Source organism: Trachypithecus francoisi, unplaced genomic scaffold (assembly GCF_009764315.1).
Source record: "Trachypithecus francoisi isolate TF-2019V2 unplaced genomic scaffold, Tfra_2.0 Lachesis_group2, whole genome shotgun sequence".
Lineage (NCBI taxonomy): Eukaryota > Metazoa > Chordata > Mammalia > Primates > Cercopithecidae > Trachypithecus > Trachypithecus francoisi.
This window is the reverse complement of record NW_022681465.1, coordinates 144,277,509-144,304,416: the sequence shown is the minus strand read 5'-3', so window position 1 is coordinate 144,304,416 and position 26,908 is coordinate 144,277,509. Positions and strand designations below refer to the sequence as shown.

At 36.2% G+C, this 26,908-nt stretch overlaps 1 protein-coding gene across 5 annotated transcripts in view; it reads right to left on the bottom strand.

Moving 5' to 3' along the window:
* The window catches only part of JAKMIP2 (janus kinase and microtubule interacting protein 2), a 203,721-nt gene extending 177,404 nt beyond the window's left edge, over positions 1-26,317 (bottom strand). For 2 of the 5 annotated variants that reach the window (XM_033180737.1, XM_033180740.1), the window contains exon 1: positions 25,924-26,317. Coding sequence is in view for 1 of the 5 variants with exons in the window: in XM_033180741.1 (XP_033036632.1) it covers positions 25,924-25,926 (3 nt within the window). In the remaining 4 variants the exon portion in view is untranslated. The remainder of the gene's footprint in view (positions 1-25,923) is intronic. The other 3 variants (XM_033180738.1, XM_033180739.1, XM_033180741.1) reach the window with 2 other exon arrangements.
* Between the last annotated feature and the right edge of the window lie 591 nt (positions 26,318-26,908).

Here is a 26,908-nt window from a genome sequence, read left to right as displayed (position 1 = left end):
GAACCAAAAAAGAGCCCGCATTGCCAAGACAATCCTAAGTCATAAGAACAAAGCTGGAGGCATCACGCTACCTGACTTCAAACTATACTACAAGGCTACAGTAACCAAAACAGCATGGTACTGGTACCAAAACAGAGATATAGACCAATGGAACAGAACAGAGTCCTCAGAAATAATACCACACATCTACAGCCATCTGATCTTTGACAAACCTGAGAGAAACAAGAAATGGGGAAAGGATTCCCTATTTAATAAATGGTGCTGGGAAAATTGGCTAGCCATAAGTAGAAAGCTGAAACTGGATCCTTTCCTTACTCCTTATACGAAAATTAATTCAAGATGGATTAGAGACTTAAATGTTAGACCTAATACCATAAAAACCCTAGAAGAAAACTAGGTAGTACCATTCAGGACATAGGCATGGGCAAGGACTTCATGTCTAAAACACCAAAAGCAACAGCAGCAAAAGCCAAAATTGACAAATGGGATCTAATTAAACTAAAGAGCTTCTGCATAGCAAAAGAAATACCATCAGAGTGAACAGGCAACCTACAGAATGGAGAAAATTTTTGCAATCTACTCCTCTGACAAAGGGCTAATATCCAGAATCTACAAAGAACTCAAACAAATATACAAGAAAAAAACAAACAACCCCATCAAAAAGTGGGGAAAGGATATGAACAGACATTTCTCAAAAGAAGACATTCATACAGCCAACAGACACATGAAAAAATGCTCATCATCACTTGCCATCAGAGAAATGCATATCAAAACCACAATGAGATACCATCTCACACCAGTTAGAATGGCAATCATTAAAAAGTCAGGAAACAACAGGTGTTGGAGAGGATGTGGAGAAATAGGAACTCTTTTACACTGTTGGTGGGAAGGTAAACTAGTTCAACCATTATGGAAAACAGTATGGCGATTCCTCAAGGATCTAGAACTAGATGTACCATATGACCCAGCCATCCCACTACTGGGTATATACCCAAAGGATTATAAATCATGCTGCTATAAAGACACATGCACACGTATGTTTATTGCGGCACTATTCACAATAGCAAAGACTTGGAATCAACCAAATGTCCATCTGTGACAGACTGGATTAAGAAAATGTGGCACATATACACCATGGAATATTATGCAGCCATAAAAAAGGATGAGTTTCCGTCCTTTGTAGGGACATGGATGCAGCTGGAAACCATCATTCTTAGCAAACTATCACAAGAACAGAAAACCAAACACCGCATGTTCTCACTCATAGGTAGGAACTGAACAATGAGAACACTTGGACTCGGGAAGGGGAACATCACACATCGGGGCCTATCATGGGGAGGGGGGAGGGGGGAGGGATTGTATTGGGAGTTATACCTGATATAAATGATGAATTGATGGGTACTGACGAGTTGATGGGTGCAGCACACCAACATGGCAGAAGTATACATATGTAACAAACATGCACGTTATGCACATGTACCCTAGAACTTAAAGTATAATAAAAAAAAAGGAAAAAATAAATAAATAAAGTATTATGGTGATATTTGATAGAAATATGAAGAAAAATTTGACATATATGGAATCAACTTCAATCCACATGTTCTGTTTCTTCTTTTTTTGTCTTTTTGGAATGTATCAAGTACTAATATTGATTAACCTGTTTTTAATTTCAAAATATGAGCCATGACATTTTTTAAACTCACGCATAAGCTGTATCTTGTGCTATTTAACTTACAAAGGAAAAATTTATCTGTTAAAAGGTTATTCATCATGGACTTTATTTTACATAAAAGAGTCAAATGTAGTAACACACGGTTTAGTAAAGATTCAAATAAATAATGAAGGTCTCCGAGGTTTAATTCCTCTAATGAGAACATGTAGAACATACTAATCAGAATATTGTCCACTAGTTTCCAATTTTACAATTTTATGTAAACAGTTACAGAAAAGTCTGTGGCAATGCCACAACTAAATAATTTAAATAATTTCTGTTGGTAATGAAAAGGCATAGTAATTGCTAAGTGCAAATGAAGGCTAATTTTTAGGAGAGGTAAAAATAAGTTCTTTTAAAATACAAATTGAATGTTACATAGAACAAAGAAAAATAATTTGGAAAAAGTTACCTAATCTGTAGTTTATACCATATAACAAAATAAACTTCAGGCTGTTTAGTGAATTAACAATGAACTTCAAATCATAGAACAAAACTAGCTGAAAATGGACTATCAGATCTCTAAAGAGGCAATAATTCTAAATGTTTGAAAATAAAAACAGTAAATCACAAAGAAAAGGTTTAACAGAATTGAATACAAAAGTGTTTCTAGGACTAGAAATACCATTTGACCCAGCCATCCCATTACTGGGGATATAACCAAAGGATTATAAGTCATGCTGCTATAAAGACACATGCACACGTATGTTTACTGCGGCACTATTCACAATAGCAAAGTCTTGGAATCAACCCAACTGTCCATCAGTGACAGACTGGATTAAGAAAATGTGGCACATATACACCATGGAATACTATGCAGCCATAAAAAAGGATGAGTTCTTGTCCTTTGTAGGGACATGGTTGCAGCTGGTAACCATCATTCTCAGCAAACTACTGCAAGAACAGAAAACCAAATACCGTATGTTCTCACTCATAGGTGGGAATTGAACAACCAGATCACTTGGACACAGGAAGGGGAGCGTCACACACCGGGTCCTGTTGTAGGGAGGGGGTGGGGGGAGGGATAGCATTAGGAGACATACCTAATGTAAATGGTGAGTTAATGGGTGCAGTACACCAACATGACACATGTATACATATGTAACAAACCTGCACGTTGTGCACATGTACCCTAGAACTTAAAGTATTAAAAAAAAAAAAGAAACAGAACACTTAAGCTGCAATTTGAATGACAAGAAGCAGCTAACTTAATAAGGTAAGGAGAAGTGCAAGTCAAGAAAAGTGTGTCTGATTAACAGGAAGAGGAAGACATAAGGAAGAGGTCAGGAGAGAAGTCTGCGAAGTCAATTAGTAGGATTTGGTAAATTTTGACAAGGATTATGTTTAAAAGGGTCATTGTGTTCTATGTGAGGAGAATTTACCATACAGGGAAGACAAGAAGGCAGTCTCACTGGTGGGTTACTGAGGTAGTTCAGGCAGGGGAAGATGGTAGCCCTACACAGGAAGGTGGCAATAGAGATGGAAAAGTAGCCAGATTTAGGGGATGTTTTGAGGTGAAAGCAACAGGATTGTCAACAGATTGAATGAGAGTTATAAGAGAAAGAAAGAAATCAAGGACAGCTCTTCAAATTGGCTTTAAAAATGAATGCCATTTACTAAGATAGAGAGAAAGAAGGACAAGTTTGTGCTGGGCTAGAGCATGCACGTGAGTAAAGAAGTCTACTTTGCCCCGTGAAGATTGAAAGACTTATAAACACATTAGTGGAAATGTTAAATCAACAATTGAGTGTGAGCCTGGACTTTTGAGGGGAAGTCAGGACTGCAGACTGGTGTTATCCTAGAGATGGGGATGCATGAGATTACCTGGGGAGAATGTAGCTAGAAAACAAGGAAGTCAAGTGCTGAGCTTTGGTAAACCCAAATATTTAGAGATGAAAAGTAGAACAGGGACAAGTGAAAAAAAAAAAAAATCACTCAGAGTGTACTTATCAAAACCATGAAGGGAAAGCCATTCATAAGAAAAGGGTGGTCAGCAGCCTCATCTGAGAGGTCAATATAAGAAAAAGAAAGAAAAAAATGCCTTTAGAATTAAGCATCAAGGGACAGAGTTTAAGGATTTGACAGATGCATTCTCGGTAGAATGATGACAATGGAAGCCCAACTAGGGTAGCTGTGGAGAAAGTGTGCAGTGAGTAGGCGTAAACACCTTTGAGAGAAGACTTTTTCAACAAATATTGCTGTAAAGGGTAGAATATAAATGGAATAATGATTGAAAGGGATGTTAAGCTCAAAGAATTTCTTTTAAGATGTGAGGTATGACAGCCTATTTATATGCTGATGTGAGTGATACAGTTGAGAGGAAGAAATAGATGATTCCAGAGAATGAGCAAATAATTGCAGGAGGAAAGACCTTGAGAGGTGAGAGGGGTGGGATCCAGAGCCCCTGGGTTCCTTGCTGGTCTGGAAAGGTACAGGGACACCCTCCCTTTGGGAAATGTATTAGGTTCCTATACCAAAACACATTAATTCTATGACCTCATATTTGTATTAGATAGGCTAGAAAGAAATACAACTAATTAAAAACATGTTACATAAAGACGCAGGGTGAATCTTCTTTCCTTTAGTATCTCTTAGTGTCTGCTTTTATACTAAATGGAATTTTTTTAAAGTAACGGATTCTCAAAAATGCTTCTAAATCAAGGTGTTCCCACCAGTTGTACACCAGCGCTGAAAATATACAAAACACCTAAGCTATTATATTTTGACCATGTAGTTCTTCTGATGGTAATCCAGCTCCTGTATTAATTCTTCATATATTTAATAAGTATCTACATAGTCTTCCTATGTGCCAAAATTGTTATAAGAATTTTATAAATAATGTATTTAATACTGAAAATGATATTGATTATGTAGGGAGCAGCACCATTTCCATTTCACACATGAGGAGTCTGGGGCACAGAGAGGTTAAGTACCTTAAGTCCACAGCCATACAGCAAGTCAGTTACCTGAGATTCAAACCCAGGCACTCTAATGGCCGACTCCTTGCCCTTAACCTCTCCACTATTTTGGATACACTATCTAACTTTATCGTACAACAAACTTACAAGAAAATATAATTATTCTATATTTAACAGCTGAGAAAAGTGGCACTTAGAAAAGTTAGGTGACTTTCTCAAGTGGCTAAGTGACTGGGCAAATATTCAAACTGGATCTTTCTGTAAGTATGTATTATCGGCACTTAACACTAGACTAAGTGTTAGAGGCAGACAGTAAAAATGTTACATGTTTCATCACTCAAAAATGCTAAATAAATATGAAAAATAGTATAAAAATGGACCTTTTAGTCATGGGAAAGAAAATAGGTAAATTATAATGATAATAAAAGTAATTAAACATTTAATGATATTATAAGCATGGATTTATAAGATGCTGGTAGTTAATAAGCTCAAGAATTTTATAATCTGAATAAGTTTTATTACATTTGAAAGGCACTTTTAAAACATGGGATAAAAATACTTATGTCTTATGAATATTTCCAAAAATAACTCATGTTCATTGGGAAAAAATAGGCTTTACAGACAAGTGAAAAAAGAAAGGAAGGAAAGGAGGGAAGGTGAGAAGAAAGAAGAAAACTATATTTAGGAAGGATTTGAGGGTTTGTTGCATGTAACTCTTGACACTTACACATATGCACACATGCACAGACAAATAGATTTGCATACAAACAGAATCATACTATGTATATTTTTTAGTTACCTCCTTTTCTAACTAAAAGCATATTGAGAACATTTTCTAAAGCAATAAACATGATGCAAACCCTTTTTTATAGTTACATTATATACTAATGTTAGATTGTACTCTTATTGATGTAATTTTCTCCTATTGTTTAATGATTGGGCTGTATATTAGTTTGCCAGGGCTACCAAAACAAAATACCCTCGACCAGGTGGCTTAAGCAACATAAATTCATCTTCTCACAGTTCTAGGGACTTGAAGTGCAAATCAAAGTGTTGGAAGGTTTAGATTCCCCTGATGTCTTTGTCCTTGCCTTTGAGACAGCAGCTACCTTCTTGCTGTGTCCTCACGTGACCTTTTCTCTGTAGTACACAATCTGGGTGTCCCTTTCTCTTGTTATAAGGACACATGTCATATTGGATTAGGACTCAAACCTTATGACCTCATTTAACCTTAATTAGCTCCCTAAAGGGCCTGTCTCCAAATGCAGTCACACTGAGGATTAGGGCTTTAACATATGAATTTGGGGGTAAAGGGACATAATTTAGTCCATAACAGGTTGTTTCCTAATTTCTGTTGGTATAAATCATTTGACAATAAATTATAAAGTGATTTTATCCAATTATTTCCCACGGATATAATCCTAACAGTGTGATGTGATTGCTCGGTCAAAGGGTGTGTCATTTTAAGCCTTTTGTTATGAATTGAGAAGTTCCCATCAAAAATCTGGAAAGTTTTTTCCCTTTAAACTACTGCCAGGAGAGTTTGAGAATGAAAACACAACCATTCTAAGGAACAATATACACGTGGTGTAGAATTATCTAACCCTGAACTAAATCTTTGGTCAAGCCATCACCTCTTGATTGCCTACAACAAAGGGTGAGTAGCCTGAGACTACTCCAGTTCCAAACACCAGACCACAGGCAGCCAGTTTGTTCACTCCTGAGTTACATATGAATTTTGGAAGAGTAGAAGAAAAATTGGTAAGGAAGGTGAAGAGTTAGAATAGCCTGGATAGATGAGTTCAGACTGTTCAGACAGTCTTTGTTTTCTATATTCTAAATTACCCCCTTTCAGTTCTTCACATGGCATTAATGGGAAGATAAAACTCCCAGTTCACCCCATTGACAAAGAGAAACAGACAGAAGAGAGGGAATATTCTGGTTCATTTAGGGGCAACTATAGGCTGTCTTCTTTTTCTTCTGGCTATGCTCACACTGTTGAAGGACACCCTTTTCCTACTCAGCATTCTTTTTCATAAATAACTCTGTTCTGCTGTCTCTTGTTGGGGTCAAGTTACTACAGGCTTTTGAATATCCTAGATGCACTGCAGGAAATTAAATATGGAATCATTGCTTCTTCTTTGCATTTTGTCTCTGGAGTCTGGTACTTCCACAATTGGGTAAACATTTTAATTTAGAGGTGGAAAGGAATCTGAAACTGAAATAGAAAGAAGGTAGGTTCTTTCACCCAGGGAACGGAGAGGGCTTAATAATAATTTTGGAGATAGAGGAGTAGTTTAATAAATTAGGCACTTTGAGCTGTAATGTAGTTTTATCTTCAGGAATATACCAAGAGAAGAATGAAAACTTGGCATGAATAGGGAAGGCCATTTAAAAGAAATAATCAAGAGTTGGTTATATTTAATGTTTACTACCACAAAATTTTACCTCAATTATGTTAAACCAAGCAAGAATAGAGAAAGGTAGAAAATTACATCATGTTGTAAATGAGCTGCCACATTAAAGTCACCTAAGTGTCACCCAGCCAGACACCATGGAGGAATGGAAAATACTTAGAGACCAAGAGACAGATAGTTCTGTGAGTAAGCAGCTGCACAGCTTCAGGAACATACACAATCTCTCTGTTTCAGCCTCCTCTCATGACATATGAAGGTATTAATACCAACTTAGCAGAGTAATTGTCAGGCTTAAATGAGCAAATACACAAACACCTAGCATAGTACATGGCACACAGAATTTGTTCCTCAAACAGAGGTGTCCTTCCACTTCTGGGAGCAGAAGGAGGATTGCAGATTTTTCAAGGGTCTTTCAATCTTGATGTGGAATCTCGATGTTCCAATGAGAACATGTGAAACAAGGAGAACAATTATGCACTGAACAGTACCATAGTGACTACAAGTATGACAGGAATTCAGACAAGGGAGGTCTGAGTGTGCTGGGCTACTCTGCCAGTGAAAGATTCGTCTAAATGTTGGGTCATAGATACTGGGGTTCCAGGAAAAGCAACATTAGAGAAGCAAATTGTGGAAAGAGGATATTGAAAATGCGCAGGGTGGAGGTGGGATGCTGGAGCAAAGACACAAAAAATGGTAGGGATAATGAGTTAAGTAAAAGAGATTTAAAAAGCTTTTCAAATGATCCATAATTTATAGAAAGTGCAATTTGGCTAGGCGCAGCGGCTCATGCTCCTGTAATCCCAGCATTTTGGGAGGCCAAGGCGAGAGGATCACAAGGTCACGAGATCAAGACCATCCTAGTCAACACGGTGAAACCTCATCTCTACTAAAAATACAAAATTATCTGGGCCTGGTGGCACACACCTATAGTCTCAGCTACTCAGAAGGCTGAGGCAGGAGAATTGCTTGAACCCGGGAGGCAGAGGTTGCAGTGAGCCAAGATCATGCCACTGCATTCCAGCCTGGCGACAGACAGAGCGAGACTCCGTCTAAAAAGGAAGGAAGGAAGGAAGGAAGGAAGGAAGGAAGGAAGGAAGGAAGGAGGGAAGGGAAGAGAGGGGCAATTCATGCTCATAATAGATACATTTTAAAAAATTGGAATGACCGGCCGGGCGCGGTGGCTCAAGCCTGTAATCCCAGCACTTTGGGAGGCCGAGACGGGCGGATCACGAGGTCAGGAGATCGAGACCATCCTGGCTAACACGGTGAAACCCCGTCTCTACTAAAAATACAAAAACTAGCCGGGCGAGGTGGCGGGCGCCTGTAGTCCCAGCTACTCGGGAGGCTGAGGCAGGAGAATGGCGTAAACCCGGGAGGCGGAGCTTGCAGTGAGCTGAGATCTGGCCACTGCACTCCAGTCCGGGCGACAGAGCGAGACTCCGCCTAAAAAAAAAAAAAAAAAAAAAAATTGGAATGACCAAGAAGGTTTACAGTATGAGCATGTACTGAATAAATACTAATAGATGAAAATAATGGTTCATCACAATTCATTTGGGAAATAAGAAAAAGATCTGGGAATATAAACCAATTGGTCACACTTCCCAAAAAAGAAATGGCCCCAGTATTAATTTGTATGATGATTAGTAGATAGGACATGAAGCTTTTTTCTGACTGATGATAACGATGTAATTACTTTGGTCCACTTGACATGACACCATGGCTTTCCCTTCAGTATCATTACAGTTTTAATCATGGCAGGACAGCACTGCTGGTCTTCACTTGGCATGTCTAAATCCTAGGGTTTTCATTTCCTGCATGTCTTTATGGTGAATTCCTTTAATTCACTCACATTAAAATAAAAAAGACCAAGGGAACAAAGGAATCACTTGCTTTAAAGGTGGAAAAAATATGAGCCTCGCTTTGCCCTACCTAATATCCATCAGGGACTTCCTAATGTTCAGGTAAAGACAACTTCTTAAAGTTCTTTTTGGTTTGTTCCTTTTCATATTAACCAAGTAGTATGTGTTCATTGGCAAAATCTTGGGAAATGTAAGTCAACAAAATGAAAAATAAATAAATAAAATTCACCTGTAATTCCACCACCTGAACATTTTTTATATTTTTATATTTTCTTTAGGTCTTTTTTTCTATGCACATACAAACAAATTTTAATAGACATAGTGTTTTCAAATCTACATTTTCATTCAATATATTCTAAACATCTTTGTAGTTCACTGCAATTTTTTAATCTGTGATAATTTCTTAAACATTTATAACATGTCCATACTGTGATGCTCTCACTATATCTTCATTATATTCCAACCATTCAAGGCAATTTTATGCAGTTTTATACTTTGTAGCTAGATATTAAAAACTTAGAGGTTAAATGACTATGCATTTTTGAGGCATCTGCTATTCCCTCACCCAACCTTGGGTTATGATCTATTCCTTAGGGTTGTGTTTCCCCCTATCTTTTCTTCTTCCCCCTCTCTGCGTCGCTTCCCTCAAAGAGACACTGTAGGCTAATAGGAGAATAAGTGAAGTCCATAAGTAATTGTAATCACTACCATTGGCAAATAAAAAGACTTTGGACTCGGAAGAGGATTTCTTCAATCACCTTACAAACATGCCTACATATCTGAAGGCAAAGGAATTAAGAGATCTTTCTGTAGAAAGGAGGAAAAAAATAAGTAATGTCTTTTATCTCTCTCTTTTAACAATTAACAAAACAAAAATTAAGAATGGACAGGATGCCTGCTCATGTCATACAATCAGCTGGTAGCTGAACAAATATTAAACTCTGAATTCTGATTCCCAAATTTGTGCCTTTCCACTGTGTCACATTGATTTACTCTAAACAAATCAGAGCTGGGATAAGTGAATTTGGTACCAAAATAACAACTGTGGGAAAAGAACACTTGTGAAGTCAAGGGATTCTCTGTTTATGAGATATTCTTCTGACTCTATATACAACAGCGGTACATGCCCTGAGAGATGGGAGAGAAGGAAAAAGATAAGCTTTTATTTTTTTCATTTGATTTTTCCTTCTAAGGAGAGCTATATTCATCCTTTGATGAAAATATCACACATATGGGTAAGCTGGCTTCCAACATGGCCTCTAAAAAGGGAAAGCTAGACAGTGGCTTCCTGAATGTGCAAGTGCAAATATTTTGCAGAGCAGAGAATGCTCTTACCTTGGGGGTCCACTTAACACAGATTCATAATGCTGAGTGGAAAGTGGCCGTAATATGAACTGATAAAAGCCATTAAATAAACCAGAAACCTCTCAATGAGATCTGCCAATCCATCCTTCACCTTGTGCTTGCACATTGGCCTTAAGGATGCAGTATCTGGGCTGCAGCAGAGAAAAAAGTAGTCACTTCCTTTATGCATTGGACTGAATAGTTAGCCTGGCAGCATACCACATTCTATGCACCGTTTGATGTATAGCTTGAATTTAATGACCTGTTTGTTAAACTGAATGGCAGCATTGTGCGTGCACACGTGCGCGCGCACGCACACACACACACATACACACAGAGTGAAAGAGAAAAATGACAAAAAGCTGATATTGCCTTATTACCTTGGGAAGCTTTACTATGACAAAGGACTGACAGAAAATGTAATGGACAGTCACCGAGTCATAAACACAGTGGTTTACAGCTGGAAGAGTCCTTGTAGATAATCCATCTCAAGACTTCCTTTTTATTTAAAGAAAAATAAAGAATTTAAGGGATTTCCAATAGTTGTATAGGTTTCTGGCTCAGTGGCATTTGACCACACACCTAGAGAGAGTTTACAGATTATTTAATACCAGAGTTGGAGTACTGATAATCATAGCTCAAAGAAGAAAAATCCAAAGTGAAGGCAAGCAAATCAGAATCAATACTCTCATTAAGTACTCAGTGACCTTTCTCCCTCCAGGTTTATATTTTTCTCACTTTCTGGGTTGATTTTTATGTATTAAATACAGAAAAAAAATAATGAAAGAGTCCCTTGACTGTAACTGAAATCAATGTATCTAATGTGTTTTCCAATATTTATCATGCACATGCCCTCATTAGATTCACATGCAAGAAATGCTTCAAATTGGAAAAAAAATCTTTAAAAAGTAGTTTGTAATTTCCCTTGTAGGATTTAACAGCAATTTCTTACTTCAGTCTTATATTCTGTTTTCTAATAGTTCCTAAGTGATGAAGTTTCGAGCATGCTGAAATTGATCACAGCAAACCATTCACTCTGCAAAATGATCTGCTTGTGTTGTTTTGTTCGCTTTATTTTAAAAATCCATTTTCTCGCATTATTCCCTGAATCATGGCCATTCATGGCTTGATTCCATGTAACTAACATTCTTCCTTAACTTTAAGGCAAGACAGGTTGCAAAACACCTACACACACATACACACCCACACAAACACACTTTCAGGTTTGTAAACTCAATTTTCATGAATTTACTGTTTTTCTTCATTCATGTGCCTTGATTGATGTTCTTAAGTTTTCTTGTATAGATTTTTACATATTTGATACTCAATTTGTATATGTTCTTATGTTCTGACAAAGGCCTCTGGGTCTCTCAGCAAAATTTTAGTGCCTAAAGGCTTATAGCTTACTGTGCTTTTAGGATTCAGTTTTATTCATCTTTATAGGTTCCCTACTCACTACTTACTCCCGCACACATACACCTAACTTAGGAGAAGCCATCGTAGGTGTTAGAATTATTTTTAAACTTAATTATTCATTGTATTACAATCAAGGCCACAAATTTAACGAATACCTTTTGCATTCAACTTAAAATATATTTTTCAGTTCTGTTTCCATTCAAAATGTTCAAATATGTCTCTGGTTCCTAATTGAACAGGTTTATTAGGTGACATCATTTTAAAAAACAGATACTCTTTGGTAGTAATTTACATAAAAATAAGACACGTGAGTTATTTTAACACTAATCACTGAGACGGGTTTGGTCAGACAGTATTAAAATATACTATCGAATGGCCAACATTACAGTGTGTAATAAACAGCATCAGGAAGTAGGCACTGTAAAATAATTCACATTCAGCTTTTACTTCCCCAATAAAGAACAAATATGATTTCACTTAAATAAGACTGTATCTTTATGGCAAACGTTAAAGTATTACAATTTTGTTTGAGGCCCTGTCCTTTTGTGGCTGAATGGGAAACACATACTATCACAATGTTTGTAATGTTTTATTGTTAACTTTTTTGTTTATATACTGGTCTTCCTACATAAGGCTTTTGAAAATGGGATTCTGATCTTTATCCCATACACCTAGTATGAAAACAAGCATGAAGAAGCCATTTGGCTAACCATTTATTAGCTGGTTGAATTTGGGCATATTCCTTAACATTTCTCTTAGTTCCTCAAATACAGAGGTTCAAAGGGGAGTACAATAGTTCCTGCCTCAAAGATATTATGGTTGTCAAATGATCAGAACTCCGCCCGGCACACAGCAGGTGTTCATTCAATACTCCTCCTTTGTACAACTCAGGGAAGTGCCACTCATACAGTCCTCCCTAGAGTTGTGCCCCTCTGGAACCCACCCTCAAAGTGTGAGATGTCACCATCATCCTTATCGTCATCATGATTATTAGGCCCAAGAAGAGAAAGATTTTGTTTCACCTAAACTACAGAGAGGACAGCAAAAGTGTAAGCAGGTCCTTCATGATGAGGATGGCTGTGCCTACCTCCTAAAGGGAAAAAGCTCAGAATTCTGCAGATTGTGTATGGATTTTTGTTCTGTCATGTAATAATCCTTGTTGGAGCTTTTCAATAAAAATGGATTATGACTGAGCCACATAGTATTAAACTTGGATTTTTGTCTTATTACCATGTATTCAAATAATTACTATGAACTAAACCCACTATAGACTAATGAAAATAGGATGCTGAATATCCCAGAGAGAATTGAAATTTTTAGTTTTTAAAGAAATTAGGTACAAGAATGTCAATTGCATTAATTATATTATTGGGTTTCAAACTATTTTGAGACAAGATCTTTTCTTTTTTTCCAAAATATTAGGAAATCAATGAGTATTTTATGTAGAGCACCTGGATTCTATCCTCCTTGCCTTTTCCTTCTGTCTGGGGCTCACCAGAAATATTGTGTTTGTCTCTGTAAATCAGGTGGAACCGCTGCCCCAAGTGGAGCAAAACTGGATAGTCAAATATTTGGGTTTGTAGATGATTTAAACATATTGATATCAACATCTTTCCTTAAAATATTTATCACATTTTGTTAATTAAAGAAGTAAAATGCATTTTAGTAAATCTGGAAATCAGAGAACTCAAAGAAAAAAATTCTCATAAACTTACCACCTAGAACAAATTCCTTTTAATATTTTCATTTGCACTATTTTGGCCCATTAAAACATATGTGTATATGTTTGTGTAATTTTCTTTTCACAGAATTGGGATTAAATTCTATCTTTTGATTTTTGACTTATTTAAAACTTAGACAAATCTTACATATTTTTTCTATACCTCTAAACATTTTTCTATAACATACAGTTTAAAGGGCTTCATTGTATTCCACAGTTGGGATAGGTCACAATTAACTTATCACATATATGTGATCCATATATCTGTATATTTGACTATCCACAGTGACTCCACAGGACTTCTGAAAAATAAAAGTTTTGCTCCACCTGGGTCAGAGTTTCTAAATGGGTTTACGCAGACAAACACAATTTCTGGTGAGTCATAGCAAAAAGGAAAGGAAAGGAAAGACAATAGGATCCAGGCTGTCTACACAAAATACCCATTGGGTGTAGAGACAGACAACCAAATCAAAATTTCAGTCTCTCATCCGAACCTATTCTTGCCATAATTCCTCCTGTTTACTGTAAACAAAAAATTTAAACAAAAAAGCCTTGAGTTGCATGAATTTACACCATGTAAATGATAAGACCACAGAAACTATATTGTTGATGCATTAAATTTTGAAATATGTACTGCTCAGTCTATTTTGCAGTTGGGGATTTATCCAGAGGTGAAATTCCCATGAAACTGCTCTCTGGATCTAGAGGAAAAGAAAATGTTAATAGTTTAAAGAACTGTCAAATATACAGAACAAAATTTTTGTCTTTCTTATTTATTGCTTGAAAAAAGTAGGAAGGAAAATCAGATAATTTTTAAAAAATATACATTTAATGCCTATTTAAATTTTTGTTTTAAAAAGTGAATCCTGGATTATACTGTAGAAATACACAGAACTCACACAAAGTCTCTTAAGAGTTATTTAAACACAAAATCTCTGAATGGTTTCTATTAGGACTGGGATTCATTCTCCCCTTATTTTATTTTTTTCACTGAGGAAATATGTTAATGTAGGCTTTGTTCTTGAATGTAGATTTAAGCAGAGTGTTGCTGTCCTTTTTAGCAAAAATTGCATCTTGATGAATATTTAAGAATAACAATAACATTCAAATATATTTGCCTTTTTCTTCATTTACTTTAATTTTCAGAATCACAATTAAGGTTTCATTAGAAGGGGAAAATAGTTTAGCTTATTTGTTAAGAGCAACTTTGCAGTCAGACAGAATTAAGGTCAGAATCTGGTTCCATCAGTCATTAGTTGGATGATCTAGAGTAAGTATTAATTTGCTTGACCTCAATATGCCTTAGTTTAGTTATGAATAAAGTAAGAATAGAATCACTTTTTTCAAAATGTGATGGTATAAGGTAGACAACAAATTTAGTGCAATGCTGGTATCTAGTAAGAGTAGTAAAGCAAAATAAAAACCAACACAAAACAAAAACTAGCATTAATGTCAAATATGTTTTGAAGGAAACCCTTAGATATATTTTAACCTGGATTTAGTCCAAAAAGTAAACTGCCACATCTCCATAGTTCCTATTTACTAATGTAAACATTATTATATTTGATTCATCAAATGAAAGATATATGTTGAGAAGAAAGGAAGGATTAAATACTGATTCAAAGCATTCTCATCACCTTATGCATTCGTAGTTTAGGCCCATTAGTTACAGTTCACACACATAAAGACTTGGACAGGGAACTGTAGTGCTACTTATGTTTCTCCTGTAATTGTTACATGCATTAACATTCCATTTATATTTGGCCCTTTATCCTTTTAAAAACATAAGTTCCTTTTGGACAGGGACCAGGGCTAACAATTGGAAGCCTGTAAATATTTTCTATCTTGAGGGTCTTCAATGAAGTTTTTGTGGTACTGCTGATGATGATAATAATATACCTGCAGGAGGTATCTGTTCATATTCCTCCCCCTACCACCAAAAAGAAAAAGTTCTTCATTTATTTTGCTGTTTCCACATATGGGAACCATAGATTTGCTGGGACAGATACATATGAATGGAAAGATCTGATGAGGATAATCAAATGACCTAAGATATACATATTAATATATAATATCTACCCCACCTTTATTCTTGTGAGAATGTAAAGTATTAAAATTTTTTATAACTTGTAAAATAAAGTATTAAACATATGTAAATTGTGAAAAAAAATGCCTTAGTCTACTAATTATGAAAGACATAAATAATCGCTGGGACATAAGGGGAAACATTTAAAGCTGTAAATTATACTGTTGAAATGTCATTGGGATTGCCCACAAACCAGACCTAAAGCATTAAACTTCAGACAGATAATTCATTTTTAGCAAATGTTTGTCTGCAGGATTATTTCCTGGGTTCAGGATTTTCAGCTTCTATATGAGTGAAACCTGAATGTCTACCTGAAGAACAATAAATATCAATTGTGAGGGGGTGGTGGGGGGCAGGGTAGGGATTTGAAGTAGCACAATATCCATCCAGAATACCCACAGTTCAACTCCGGATGCCTTGAAGAAAGGTGGCCTGGTGTTGCCAGATTTTCTTTTTTTTCTAGGAGGAGGAGATATTCTAATATCTGCTGAAATGTCAAAATTATAAAATTTGGACAAAAGTGTGTTTTAAAAAATACTGTGTTAGGAGCATATATTGCTTTGTACTAACATTTTACTCATGTTTACAAACACTTTTCTTGAGCTGGGTCCAGTCCACAAGGCTCCAGTTTGTAACCACTGTGCTGCATAATCAGACAGACTTTATTTTCATCTCAGTTCAAAAATCGCTAATTGAATGGCTTTGGGTATGAAATTTAACCTATCAAATCTTCATCTTTATTGGCAAAATGGGAAGAAAAATGCCTACTTCACCAGCCTGCTGTGAGAACTGCAAAAACAGGCATGGATGAAAATATTCAGCATACTAGATGCATAACAGATGCTCAAAGAGTTTAGATCTTCTTCTCATTTTCTGGATAACTTAAAAAAGGAAGTTGCTTTTTTTTTGTTCCTTTCATACTTGTTATATTCAGAGCATATCAGATATCCTTGTTATTAGGAAGGTCAGCGCTAACCTTTAACTACTGGAATAAATAGTTTTACTTGAATTATAAAGAAAATTCTAAACTGTGGGTCTCACTACATCTTCTAAAGAGTAAAGATGAGTCAGCATCAACTCTGAAAAAATTTTCAAATTTACCCAGGGGGAAGTGCATATTTGGCAAAAGTCTGTCTTGAACGAAATGTTTTTCCACTGCTTCATCAGCTACTCTCTGTCATAAGGATCCTTTCGTTAGTCAAACAGCACTTAAGCACCCCAAGAATATGGTTAGTGATGGCACCACGTGAACTGAGAAATGATCGATTCTGCTTAGATTACAGTTGATCACACAGCCAAAGATCAATGTTTCAAAGCAAGAGGATTATACAAAATAAATGTAGATAGTTCATGTTTTCAAACTATACATATATTAGTGAAAGTTCAGTTAGCAAATGATCAGTCACTGGCTAGAAATATTAATCTTATCTCTTTACTATGTTTCAGGGGCCTTGACTAAACCATGTAGGCTTGATTTCAAAAATTGTATGTAGGATGAAAGGAGAAAAATATAAAATCACATACCATAGTTAAAAGAGATTAAACAGTATACATGTAGTCATACTGTCCACATAAGAGTGTTCATATGAATCAGGCATGTTTAAGTGCATTTGGATATTAAACTCTTTTAAACCTGTACAGTGCAAAAACCCAAAGGTCACACTCAGATGCAATAATCGATTTCCCTTGTCGTAGGCTAATACTTCCCTTTCTCTTGTTTCAGAGTGTGGAATTGCACCCTGTAGGTCAAAAATGTGGACAATCTGGCTAAGAAAAGAGCAAGACAGGTATAGCATTCCTTCTATGTAAAATCGATTGGGGGAAGGTATTCCTTGTTACTTCATTTTTTAAAAAGCTGAGACTTATTTTTCATTATTGCTAAATGGTTTAAGCATCTGGCTCAAAATACTCTGTATTCTAAATGTTATAGATGATTTTATTTAATGAAGTGCTTTAAAAGGAAGTCAAAATTCTAACGTTTTCCATAATATAGCTAAAAATAATATATTCTCCAAAATACAAAACCCGTTTCATAGTTAATTAACTACAACTTAATTTACTCCTTAAAAGACAACAGGAAACAGAGACTGAGCCAGTGGTCAAAATAATTCCTTCCTTTGGGTTTAGGAAACTAGAACTCAGCAGATAATGGAGAAACCCCTGTAATTCCAGAGTACCCATTTTCATAATCTGAATTACCTAGCAAATCCATAAGAAAGCAAGTTGAGGGCCTATAATAGCTTCAAAACATCTAAATCCTTCTCTCTTTGTTGCCAATGTCAGTTAGCAGAATTAGCAGCTTGTGACTTCTCACGTGAATTCTCAGCATGGATTGTTTAATATAAATTCTCCAAATTGGTTATCATCATATAAAAATGTGTTGACTGTTTTGCTCTTCATTTAATGGCTTATTGGTAGAATGAAGACAATAGCCTAGATTTTACAGAATGGTACTTATTTAAAATATTGTCGAGTTGTTTTCATGAGTATTCTTGCATTTAAAAGACCTAATAATTTCATTTTGGAAAATAGGTTCAAATTAGGTAAGCTTGACCTATGAGTAGGTTAAGGGCCTTAAATATACATCAGTGATGACTACAGAGTAAGGGCTCAGTTTATTTTTGGAATGTACCTCTCTCCATGAAGTGCTGCATAAGAAAGAGCCAGGTAAGAAATGCGAGTAAAAAACAATTGCCTGGTTTTTACTGTGGTTATAAGCATTTTGCAGGGGAACATTTCCAGTTTGGAAAAGAAGGCATGATGAAAATATCACCCTCTTCTCCTAAGCACATGCTCAGAGGCTTTTTTAGAGTCATAATTATCTCAGCAAAATTCCCTTATTGAAAATAATATCGAGTGGTTTTCTGGCCACAGAGTGTCAGCTAAAATTTGTCAGATTTGGTTTTCCATGCATATTCTAACTGAAATTGGACTCCAGAAATTCAAGAATTGCAGTAAGTGCTATGATCTTGATTTAGATGCCAAACAAAGAAAGGCAACAAAGGCTTTTTCCTCATACTTAAGTTACAGCATATCAGCAGGTTAGACACCCATAGAAATGGCTGTCCTCAGTGGTTCAAATGCATGTCCGTGTGTCTGCCAAGCTAACCCTCTTGTTCAAGTCACTCTTTTTATATTTGATTTCAAAACTCTCAAGAAAGCAGGATGCTGCCTTAATTTACCTTTGGAGTGAGATGCATTTTTGATTCCACTTAATTTTTGGATGGAGCTATGATGGAATGATTTGTTTACCATTAGTGAATTTGGTAGAGCAGATTTCTAAAATAGCACAATAGCTGTGAGTGTGTACCACATAATTTACTGCTTATAATAATTAAATTACTAACTTATTTTAATAAATTACAGTAAATTAAAAGGTATTTGTTAATGATGTTACTATTTCTGACTTGCAATTCAATTTTTAAAAGAAAATAAAAAGATCCACGGAAGTGTTCATAATCTTTCTCACTTATGTCATAGCGTGTAGTGAGCAGTCTTTAATGATGGATTGTTAAGTGTGGTGATATATTACCTTTAAGAATCTGATTTTGCCTTATCAAAATCATAACATCCTGAGGATATGAATAAAATTCATTTTGCTTTTACAGTCAAATTAAAAGAATGAGAATCACAGTCGAAAGAGCAACTAGTTGAAGTCTCTTCTACAATCTTAGGCCGGGGCCATTTAGGGGACCCTCATTCTTTCATTCATTCAGCCACTCAGTCAAACAGTCTTTACTGAGCATGCATGTTGTACCAAGGCATTCATTACAATTGGTGAACAACACAGTTTCATTTTCTGCCCTCATGGAGCTTACATTCTAGTGAAGAGTAGGGAAAGTAAATAAATAGCTCTGTAATTACAACTTTAGACATGTATTATGAAGGAAACACACAGGTTGCAGAGAGTAAAAGGGGAGATATACCAAAGGAATTTTCTCCAAGGTATTATGTTTAAAGCTCAGACTCAAAGTTTAAGAAGAATCAACCATTCATATTTTAAAAAGGGGAAAGAGTCAGATGACTGGGGTTTTATTTGAAAACTATGACATACATGAATTCATTATGAAATAATGAATATAGTGAAAAAAATAGCAAAACTACATCTTGGTGATATGGTTTGGCTGTGTCCCCACCCAAATCTCATCCTGAATTGTAGTTCCCATAATCCCCACATGTTGTGGGAGGGACCCAGAAGGAGATAATTGGGCCTTAGGAGTGGCTTTCCCCATTCTATTCTCATGATAGTGAGTAAGTCCTCACGAGAGCTGATGGTTCTATAAGGGGCTTCCCCCTTCACTAGGCTCTCATTCTTCTCCCTCCTGCCACCATGTGAAGAAGGACATGTTTGCTTTCTCTTCTGCCATGATGTAAGATTCCTGAGGCCTCCCCAGTCCTGCAGAACTGTGAGTCAATTAAATCTCTTTCCTTTATACATTACCCAGTCTTGAGTATGTCCTTACAGTAGTGTGAGAATGGAATACACTTGGTTTACTCCAAGAAGTCATTAAAATATCTTCCCATAACCGATTTGAGTTGCTTAAAACTACAGGGCAGGCGGGGCATGGTGGCTCACGCCTGTAAGCCCAGCACTTTGGGAGGCCCAGGCAGGCAGATCACTTGAGGTCAGGAGTTTAAGATCAGCCTGGCCAACATGGTAAAACCTCATCTCTACTAAAAATACAAAAATTTGCCAGGCATGGTGGTGTGCACCTGTAGTTCCAGTGCTCAGGAGGCTAAGGCACAAGAATCACTTGAATCTGGGAGGTGGAGGTTGCAGTGAACCAAGACCATGCCACTGCATTCCAGCCTGGGCAACAGAGTGAGACCCTATCTCAAAAATCATCATAATAATAATACATTAAAAACTAAAAAATAAAACTACAGGACATACCACTACAACACTGGGGAAAACTAACATGAATCTGAAACAGATGTGTTTTTGTTTTTGTTTTTTAATTGTTGCTGATGTATGCACCTGGTGAAACTCCTCGTGCCTCAGGGATTTCACTGCCTTGGATTCAGACTTCATTTATTATCAGCAGACAAAGAATGACCAAGGTTAATTTAATACCAATTGTAAGATGCAGTGGCAGGTCAGGGTAACAGAGTTCATATTTACTGAATATAATGCCTGACTCATGACTGCTTTAAATCAAGCAGAATCTATCTGTATCATAAGAATTATTTAAAAGTAAAGTGTGAAGACTCCCAAGTGGGGGAAAAAAACAGCTTGAATCATCAAGAAAAATGCATGTGGAAATTTAAAATTCAGTAGAGACACATTAGTTGACAATGATAGATGGCCACTATACATAAAGCAAAAGCAATATAAAACAATGCATAGAATATGATCCATTTATGAAACTGTATATCTCATGTGTTTCTATGTGCATATACAAAAAGATCTAAAAGGAAATACTCCAAAATGCTAACAGTAATGATTTATTGATGGTAGGCTTATGAGTGGGTCTCATCTTCCCTTTACACATTTCTGTATTATCATTTTTCCATAATGAGGATGTATTATTTTGAAATATAAAAAAACTTGAAGCAACAAAATTTACTTGTAGTAATGAATAATAATTTAAAGAATAATTTTTTTAGTGTGACAGGACTCATTTTTACTGAAAGTTAATTAATTATAAAGGATGCTTTTTCCAAATGTAGAATATGGTTCAATGCCATGATTTGCTATTTGGCCAGAGCTGAATTACCAAATACTTATACCAGTATGTGCCTAGGGCATTAATAAAGAAAAAGATACACCAGAAAATTAGAATATATGAAAAACAAATAAATATTTTTGATATTTCAGAAAAATGTAGGAGCATTTGTTCAGAGAAAATATCAGAAAGTCGTTGAACTGATGTACACTTATTTTATAACAACATCATTTTTACTTTTAAGAATGTGTAGGTGGAGAGATAATTAGGACATATAGGTAGGACGTGGCATAACTTTTTTCGAGATTCAGGACCTACAGAAAGTTTAATCTGATCCTAAACACAGAAAACAATGGTCACCTCCCAAACTCTATGTCATTAAAAATAAAAACAATATTTATCTATAAAATAAATGCATAGCAGTCCAACAAAGTTCTGATTTTCACCCAAACAAATGCTTCTAGGTTTTTCTGATATATCAAGAAGCCTAGATTTTCTCTAAAATACTTTTTTGTGTGTGTGTGAGCCATTTTGTTTTGTTTTGTTTTGTTTTCGTTTTTTGTTTGTTTGCCTGATACCCTGTGCACATAGTTAGTGTATTCGGCAAATCGATATGGCCAAAGAACAAATTTTGGTACCTGAAATATTCAAATAAAATGAACCACACAACACAGATTAGTAAATTGAATTAAAATTGTCTTACCAATTAAGAGTCAAATTGGTAAGATAATTCGCTACCTTTCTACTATGGTAGTTTGTACTCATGAGACTAGGGATCCAGCCTGTTACACCATTTATCAAACACAAATTTGGACAAGTCTACCCTCCCTGAATCTGTTGCCACTTACTTTAAAGAATTGTTATGACACTAGCTTTGCTGATATGTTAGAATTGAAATGATAGAATATAAATTGAAATTGATAGACTATAAAATGAAAAAGAATGGAAAAATGACAGAATTATAAAAACTTGTATTGATATACGGTGAAGTGATGGTACTAATTACAACTATATTGTTTTCAACACTAACTGTTTCATGGGTGTATATCTTATATTCTCCACGGAAATTCTTTCTTGCAAGCATACGTAAATTCTGCTAGTCATATGAAAGCTCTACAAATAGTTGTTAGTCAATTGATTAATTTACCCTGTTTGAAAGCACATTTTCCCTTGATAGAGTAATAGTGGAATGTGTAAACAGAGGGAACTGTAACACACTTCACAGAGTAACAACCAAGTATAAACCTAACGCATTTCTTTCAGTAAAAGACCATCATTGAGTTATTTATATTAAAACTTCCACAATAAGCTCCAACCATGAGAACCAGTATTGACTTTTCATGAACCAAAAAGAAATGTAGAAAACTGTTTCACTCTCCAAATATTGTCTAAGTCATTCTGAAGCGGATTTGCAGCAGGTACATAAAATCAAAACATGTTCTGATGTCACTCAAAATGAGAAACACCCTATTATAAAATGAGAAATTAATTAGTGTGTGTCTTAATTAAAACAAGTTTTACTAAAGGCTTACATATCAATCAAAATATTTAACCTTAATATTCTAACATGAATGACATTTTTAAGATAGTGTTTGAGTGGAAGATTAATTTGTTAAACAGCATATTTAAGCATTAATTTGTATATATCTTTCATATAATTTGTTTTTTAGAAAAAACCTGATGATTCTTGAATTATTTTGTATAAAGACCCCATTAAATAACACATTACATTTTTCAAGGTTAACTATACAATATGAGATAATTTTAATATAGATATTTGACATCACGCTCCATAAAGTTGCTGAGAAAGAAGGGCTCTCATGAAAAGATAAATGTTTAGTTTCCTGAATTTTGGCAGGATTACATGTAAATTTCTCTAGGAAGATGATCAGTTGATTTCTTTACAAATACCTAGATACTGTAATTTAGAAGCCAACCACAAAATGGAGTCTTACTGTTATAATCTAGAAGTGCCTGATCTTAAACAACTAATGTACTCTCTTAAATAAATGACTCACTCTAGAAAAAGCAAGAGAAGTTCTTGAGAAGGAAATCTAGTCCATCCTAGATAAACACATATCTAGGTCATACTTTTGGAGGTTTTGATGAGAGAAGCGTACATTGCTTTATTTGATTAGCCAGTTGACTACTCACACTTACTATGAGGAACTTCTACATTTTTATATTTCTAATCTTCATAATTCCTCATAAAGTTGAAGCCCATTGACCACATTTGAGGTTTTAAACAATAGCAATAAGCAATGTCTTATGCTTATGCCCCATGCTCAGCTTATCTGAAACAAATGATTGCCATATTTCATTGTTCTCTTCTCCAAATGAAATAATCCTAGCCGATTTATTTATTTATTTATTATTATACTTTATGTTCTAGGGTACATGTGCACAACGTGCAGGTTTGTTACATATGAATCCTAGCTTTTAAAAATCTTTCCGCAGAGAGTTCAACTTCTAGTGCTTGAAACACACTTCACTTTTCGGTGGCCCCTTAACAAAGGCCATATAATTGTCTTAAAGAGTGGGGTCAAAAGCTAGACCTGTATTTCTATCAGGGTAATAGCTGACACATAGCTGAAACAGGCTATCCACAAGGAGTTTTAAGCACATGACCTAAGGGATTTGCCTCTGTTCAAACTGTACCAACTTTGCCTATAAAACCACCTCCAAACGAAAACTCAACAAGAAAGAAACAAAAACAAAGCCCCAGGATATCTGCTTTTATTGCATGAAATGGGGTCAACTAGAACAAATCTTAATTTTTTACATGTACTATAGACATATCTAACATTTTGATTTTTGGAAGTCAAGCGTTATCGCTAAAAGATTCAGGATACAATGTGTTATACAATTTGTTATAACATACAAGCCCAGTACCTCTTTTCTTGCCCCATTTCATATAGTTGTTACAATTAGGCACAAAGTAGCATGAGTTTACAAAGCTGTGGATCTATAATATATGACATGCTATGAGGACATGCACAATTAAGTCCCCAAGGGCCCTTCTCATGTATAAACCAAATAGAACAATTATTCTCAGACAAATTAAACTATAAACCCGATTCAAATACATGTGAAAATTATAAATGTGGGGGGAGTATGTAGAATCAGATGCCAGACTAAAGCCCCAAATAATTGTCATTTTATATTGTAAAAAATGTCTGTACTGACAATGATATTGTTAGAGAAGAGACTAATGGATAAAACTATAATAGCCCATGTGGTAAATGTAATACTACTAATATACTTTACCTACATATTTTTTTCTGGCTTTAATTCAATGAAAATCCATTATCCTGGGTGGGAATGGAACCTCCTCATCTCAGGGATCTTTAGTCTCCTGAGCTGCCTTAAAGCTTTGACATAATAAAAGGTCAAGCAGATCCCAGTAAGCATTTGTAAATTACAATAGCTCCACACCACCCAATTCAGCTATAAGCCACACATTCTCCCGTTCAGCTTTGCTCACTCCCTGGTTTCATTTCATTGTATAAGCAGACTAATTTGGAAACGGCTGGGCTAGGGTGCTTGGGAATACCTAGATTTTCAAAACAATCCTACTTTCCTACTTTCTTACTTACAGAAGGAGACCCTTAATACAACATTTGAGAGACCTGTAAAATGGTTCCTGGATACTGAAGGAATGAACAGCAGATAGCAGCACTATTAAATAAAATGAATGCATTTCACCTGCCAGCTCAGCTGTGCTTCCTGGGACACAAGGCACAAACATGAAAAGGTTGGGGTGGCATTTCAAGAAAACTGGTTTGCTTCAACATTGATTTGGTAAGATGCTAGACACAAAATAATACCACAAGCCACCTCCCTTTCCCATCATTGTAAATTCGGAGTCCTCAATATCATCCCCCACAAACCCAATTAAAAATAAAGAGGCAGGCTACAAATTTGCATCTAGTTCTATGACACAGATCAAATCAGAGGCATCTGTTCCAATTGGTCACAATGAAACTAAGAGACAATAACCAGAGTAAATTTCACATTAATCCAAATAAAGCCAATGAATAATAATATAAACCAGAAGCATAGTTTCAAAAGCATGCAAGTACTTCCAGGCATGCAAGGACATATCTAAAGCATAAAAATGACTGCAAAGCACACCCTACATATGAATATGCTTCATAAATGCAATATAAATGCTAAATAACATGTGTATATATGATATATATATCCACAAGATATACATGTGTAAGTTCACAATCAAATCTACGTATAAAATAAAAGTGGGTCTTGCAAATGATTTCTCAACAAGAGTACAAAATAAAATGTCAAATTCTGGGGCCACTTTTTCTAAGCAATCAATAAAATAAGCAAAACCACCTTATAATGAGTCTGAGAAGCTTATGAGACACCAAATGTATTTCTGAAGAAGGCCCAACCCGGTATGTGAGAGCTGCAAATGAAATGATTCCTTTCAATAACACCCTCTTCTTGTTGTTAGCTCTTTTTCCAACCTCTGATGCTGTTGCTAAGCTTAGGGAAAAAAGGCACCAAGTGGCTCAGTCTGCATTCTGAGCCAGTTAGAGATAAAATCAGAACACCTTTTTTTTTTTTTTTTAAACACAAGCGGTTGCCTTCTCACTTCTCTCTTCCTGGCAACGTTCCTCTCCCTCCATCCTCATCTCTGTCTCCACATCTCCCCCTTCTAGTCTGAGGCACGGGAGTCATTGTTCAAGTTCAGGCCAGAAATGTATACACAGGTCAAATAATAACACGCTAAACCAAGAAGGGAGCCCTACTGTTTCCTACTCACCATGCTGAGACCCGGAGAAGCTGTTTAAAGGAGGGAGAGATGCAAACTGAATCCATTTTCCTTGTGACCGAGTCGGATGCAGCCTCCGAACCCAACATCAGCAGCGGCTGCCGGTTTTTTTTTTTTTTTTCCTCTCTGTCTCTGGTTGGCGATAGTGCGAATAGGAACCACCCTTCCAGCCCCGCTAAAGTATCAGCAATAGAGGCGGCGGCGGCGGCAGCAGCAGCAGCATCACCAGTTGGGCCTCCTCCCTCTCGGAGGATGGGGTGAGCTCGGAAGCAGCCAGGAACTTGCAGCAGACACCTCCTCTGGCTCCTCCTCTCTCTCTCCCCCTCCCCCAGTGCCCCACCCCTGCTGCGGTAGAGGCTGCTGGCCCGGCAGCTGCTGGTTGCCATGGCAATGACCAATGATAAGCGACCAAGCTAAGGGGGAGGGGAGATGGGCGAAGCAAGCTGCAGGGTCTGGAGGGGAGAGAGAATATGTGCTGCTGCCCTCTGGGATGCTCTTGCTCTCTCCTACCCTGGACTCCAGGTCTTTTAAAAAATGGGGCAAAGGTGGCTAGGCACGGGGAGAGAATAATTAAAATTTAATTGAAATCTAGATCGAAACATACGTAACCGCTTAGCTATTTTTTGCATTTTCTGTGGTTTTCCAATAAAATGTATGAAATTTATTATCAGAACAATAATAACAAATGTGGAGAAAATTATGTCGCATAACAGCAGATTATTATTACTTGCAAACGTGTTCGTCCTTTAGAGCATCTTTTACTCAATACCAGGCAACAAGGTTGTTAGAAAGCAAACAGAGTGGCTGGACTTTGTAAATAGATTAAGAATCTGGTTGATTCCTTTGCACTACTCCCCGCTTGTTCTCAGGTAAGTTACTTGGTTTCACTGTTTTTCCAGTTACCCTTCTGAAGAGGACTTGGAGGAAATTGACGCTTCCCTGAGGAAAAGTAAGTTGGGATAGAGACCGAAATTCC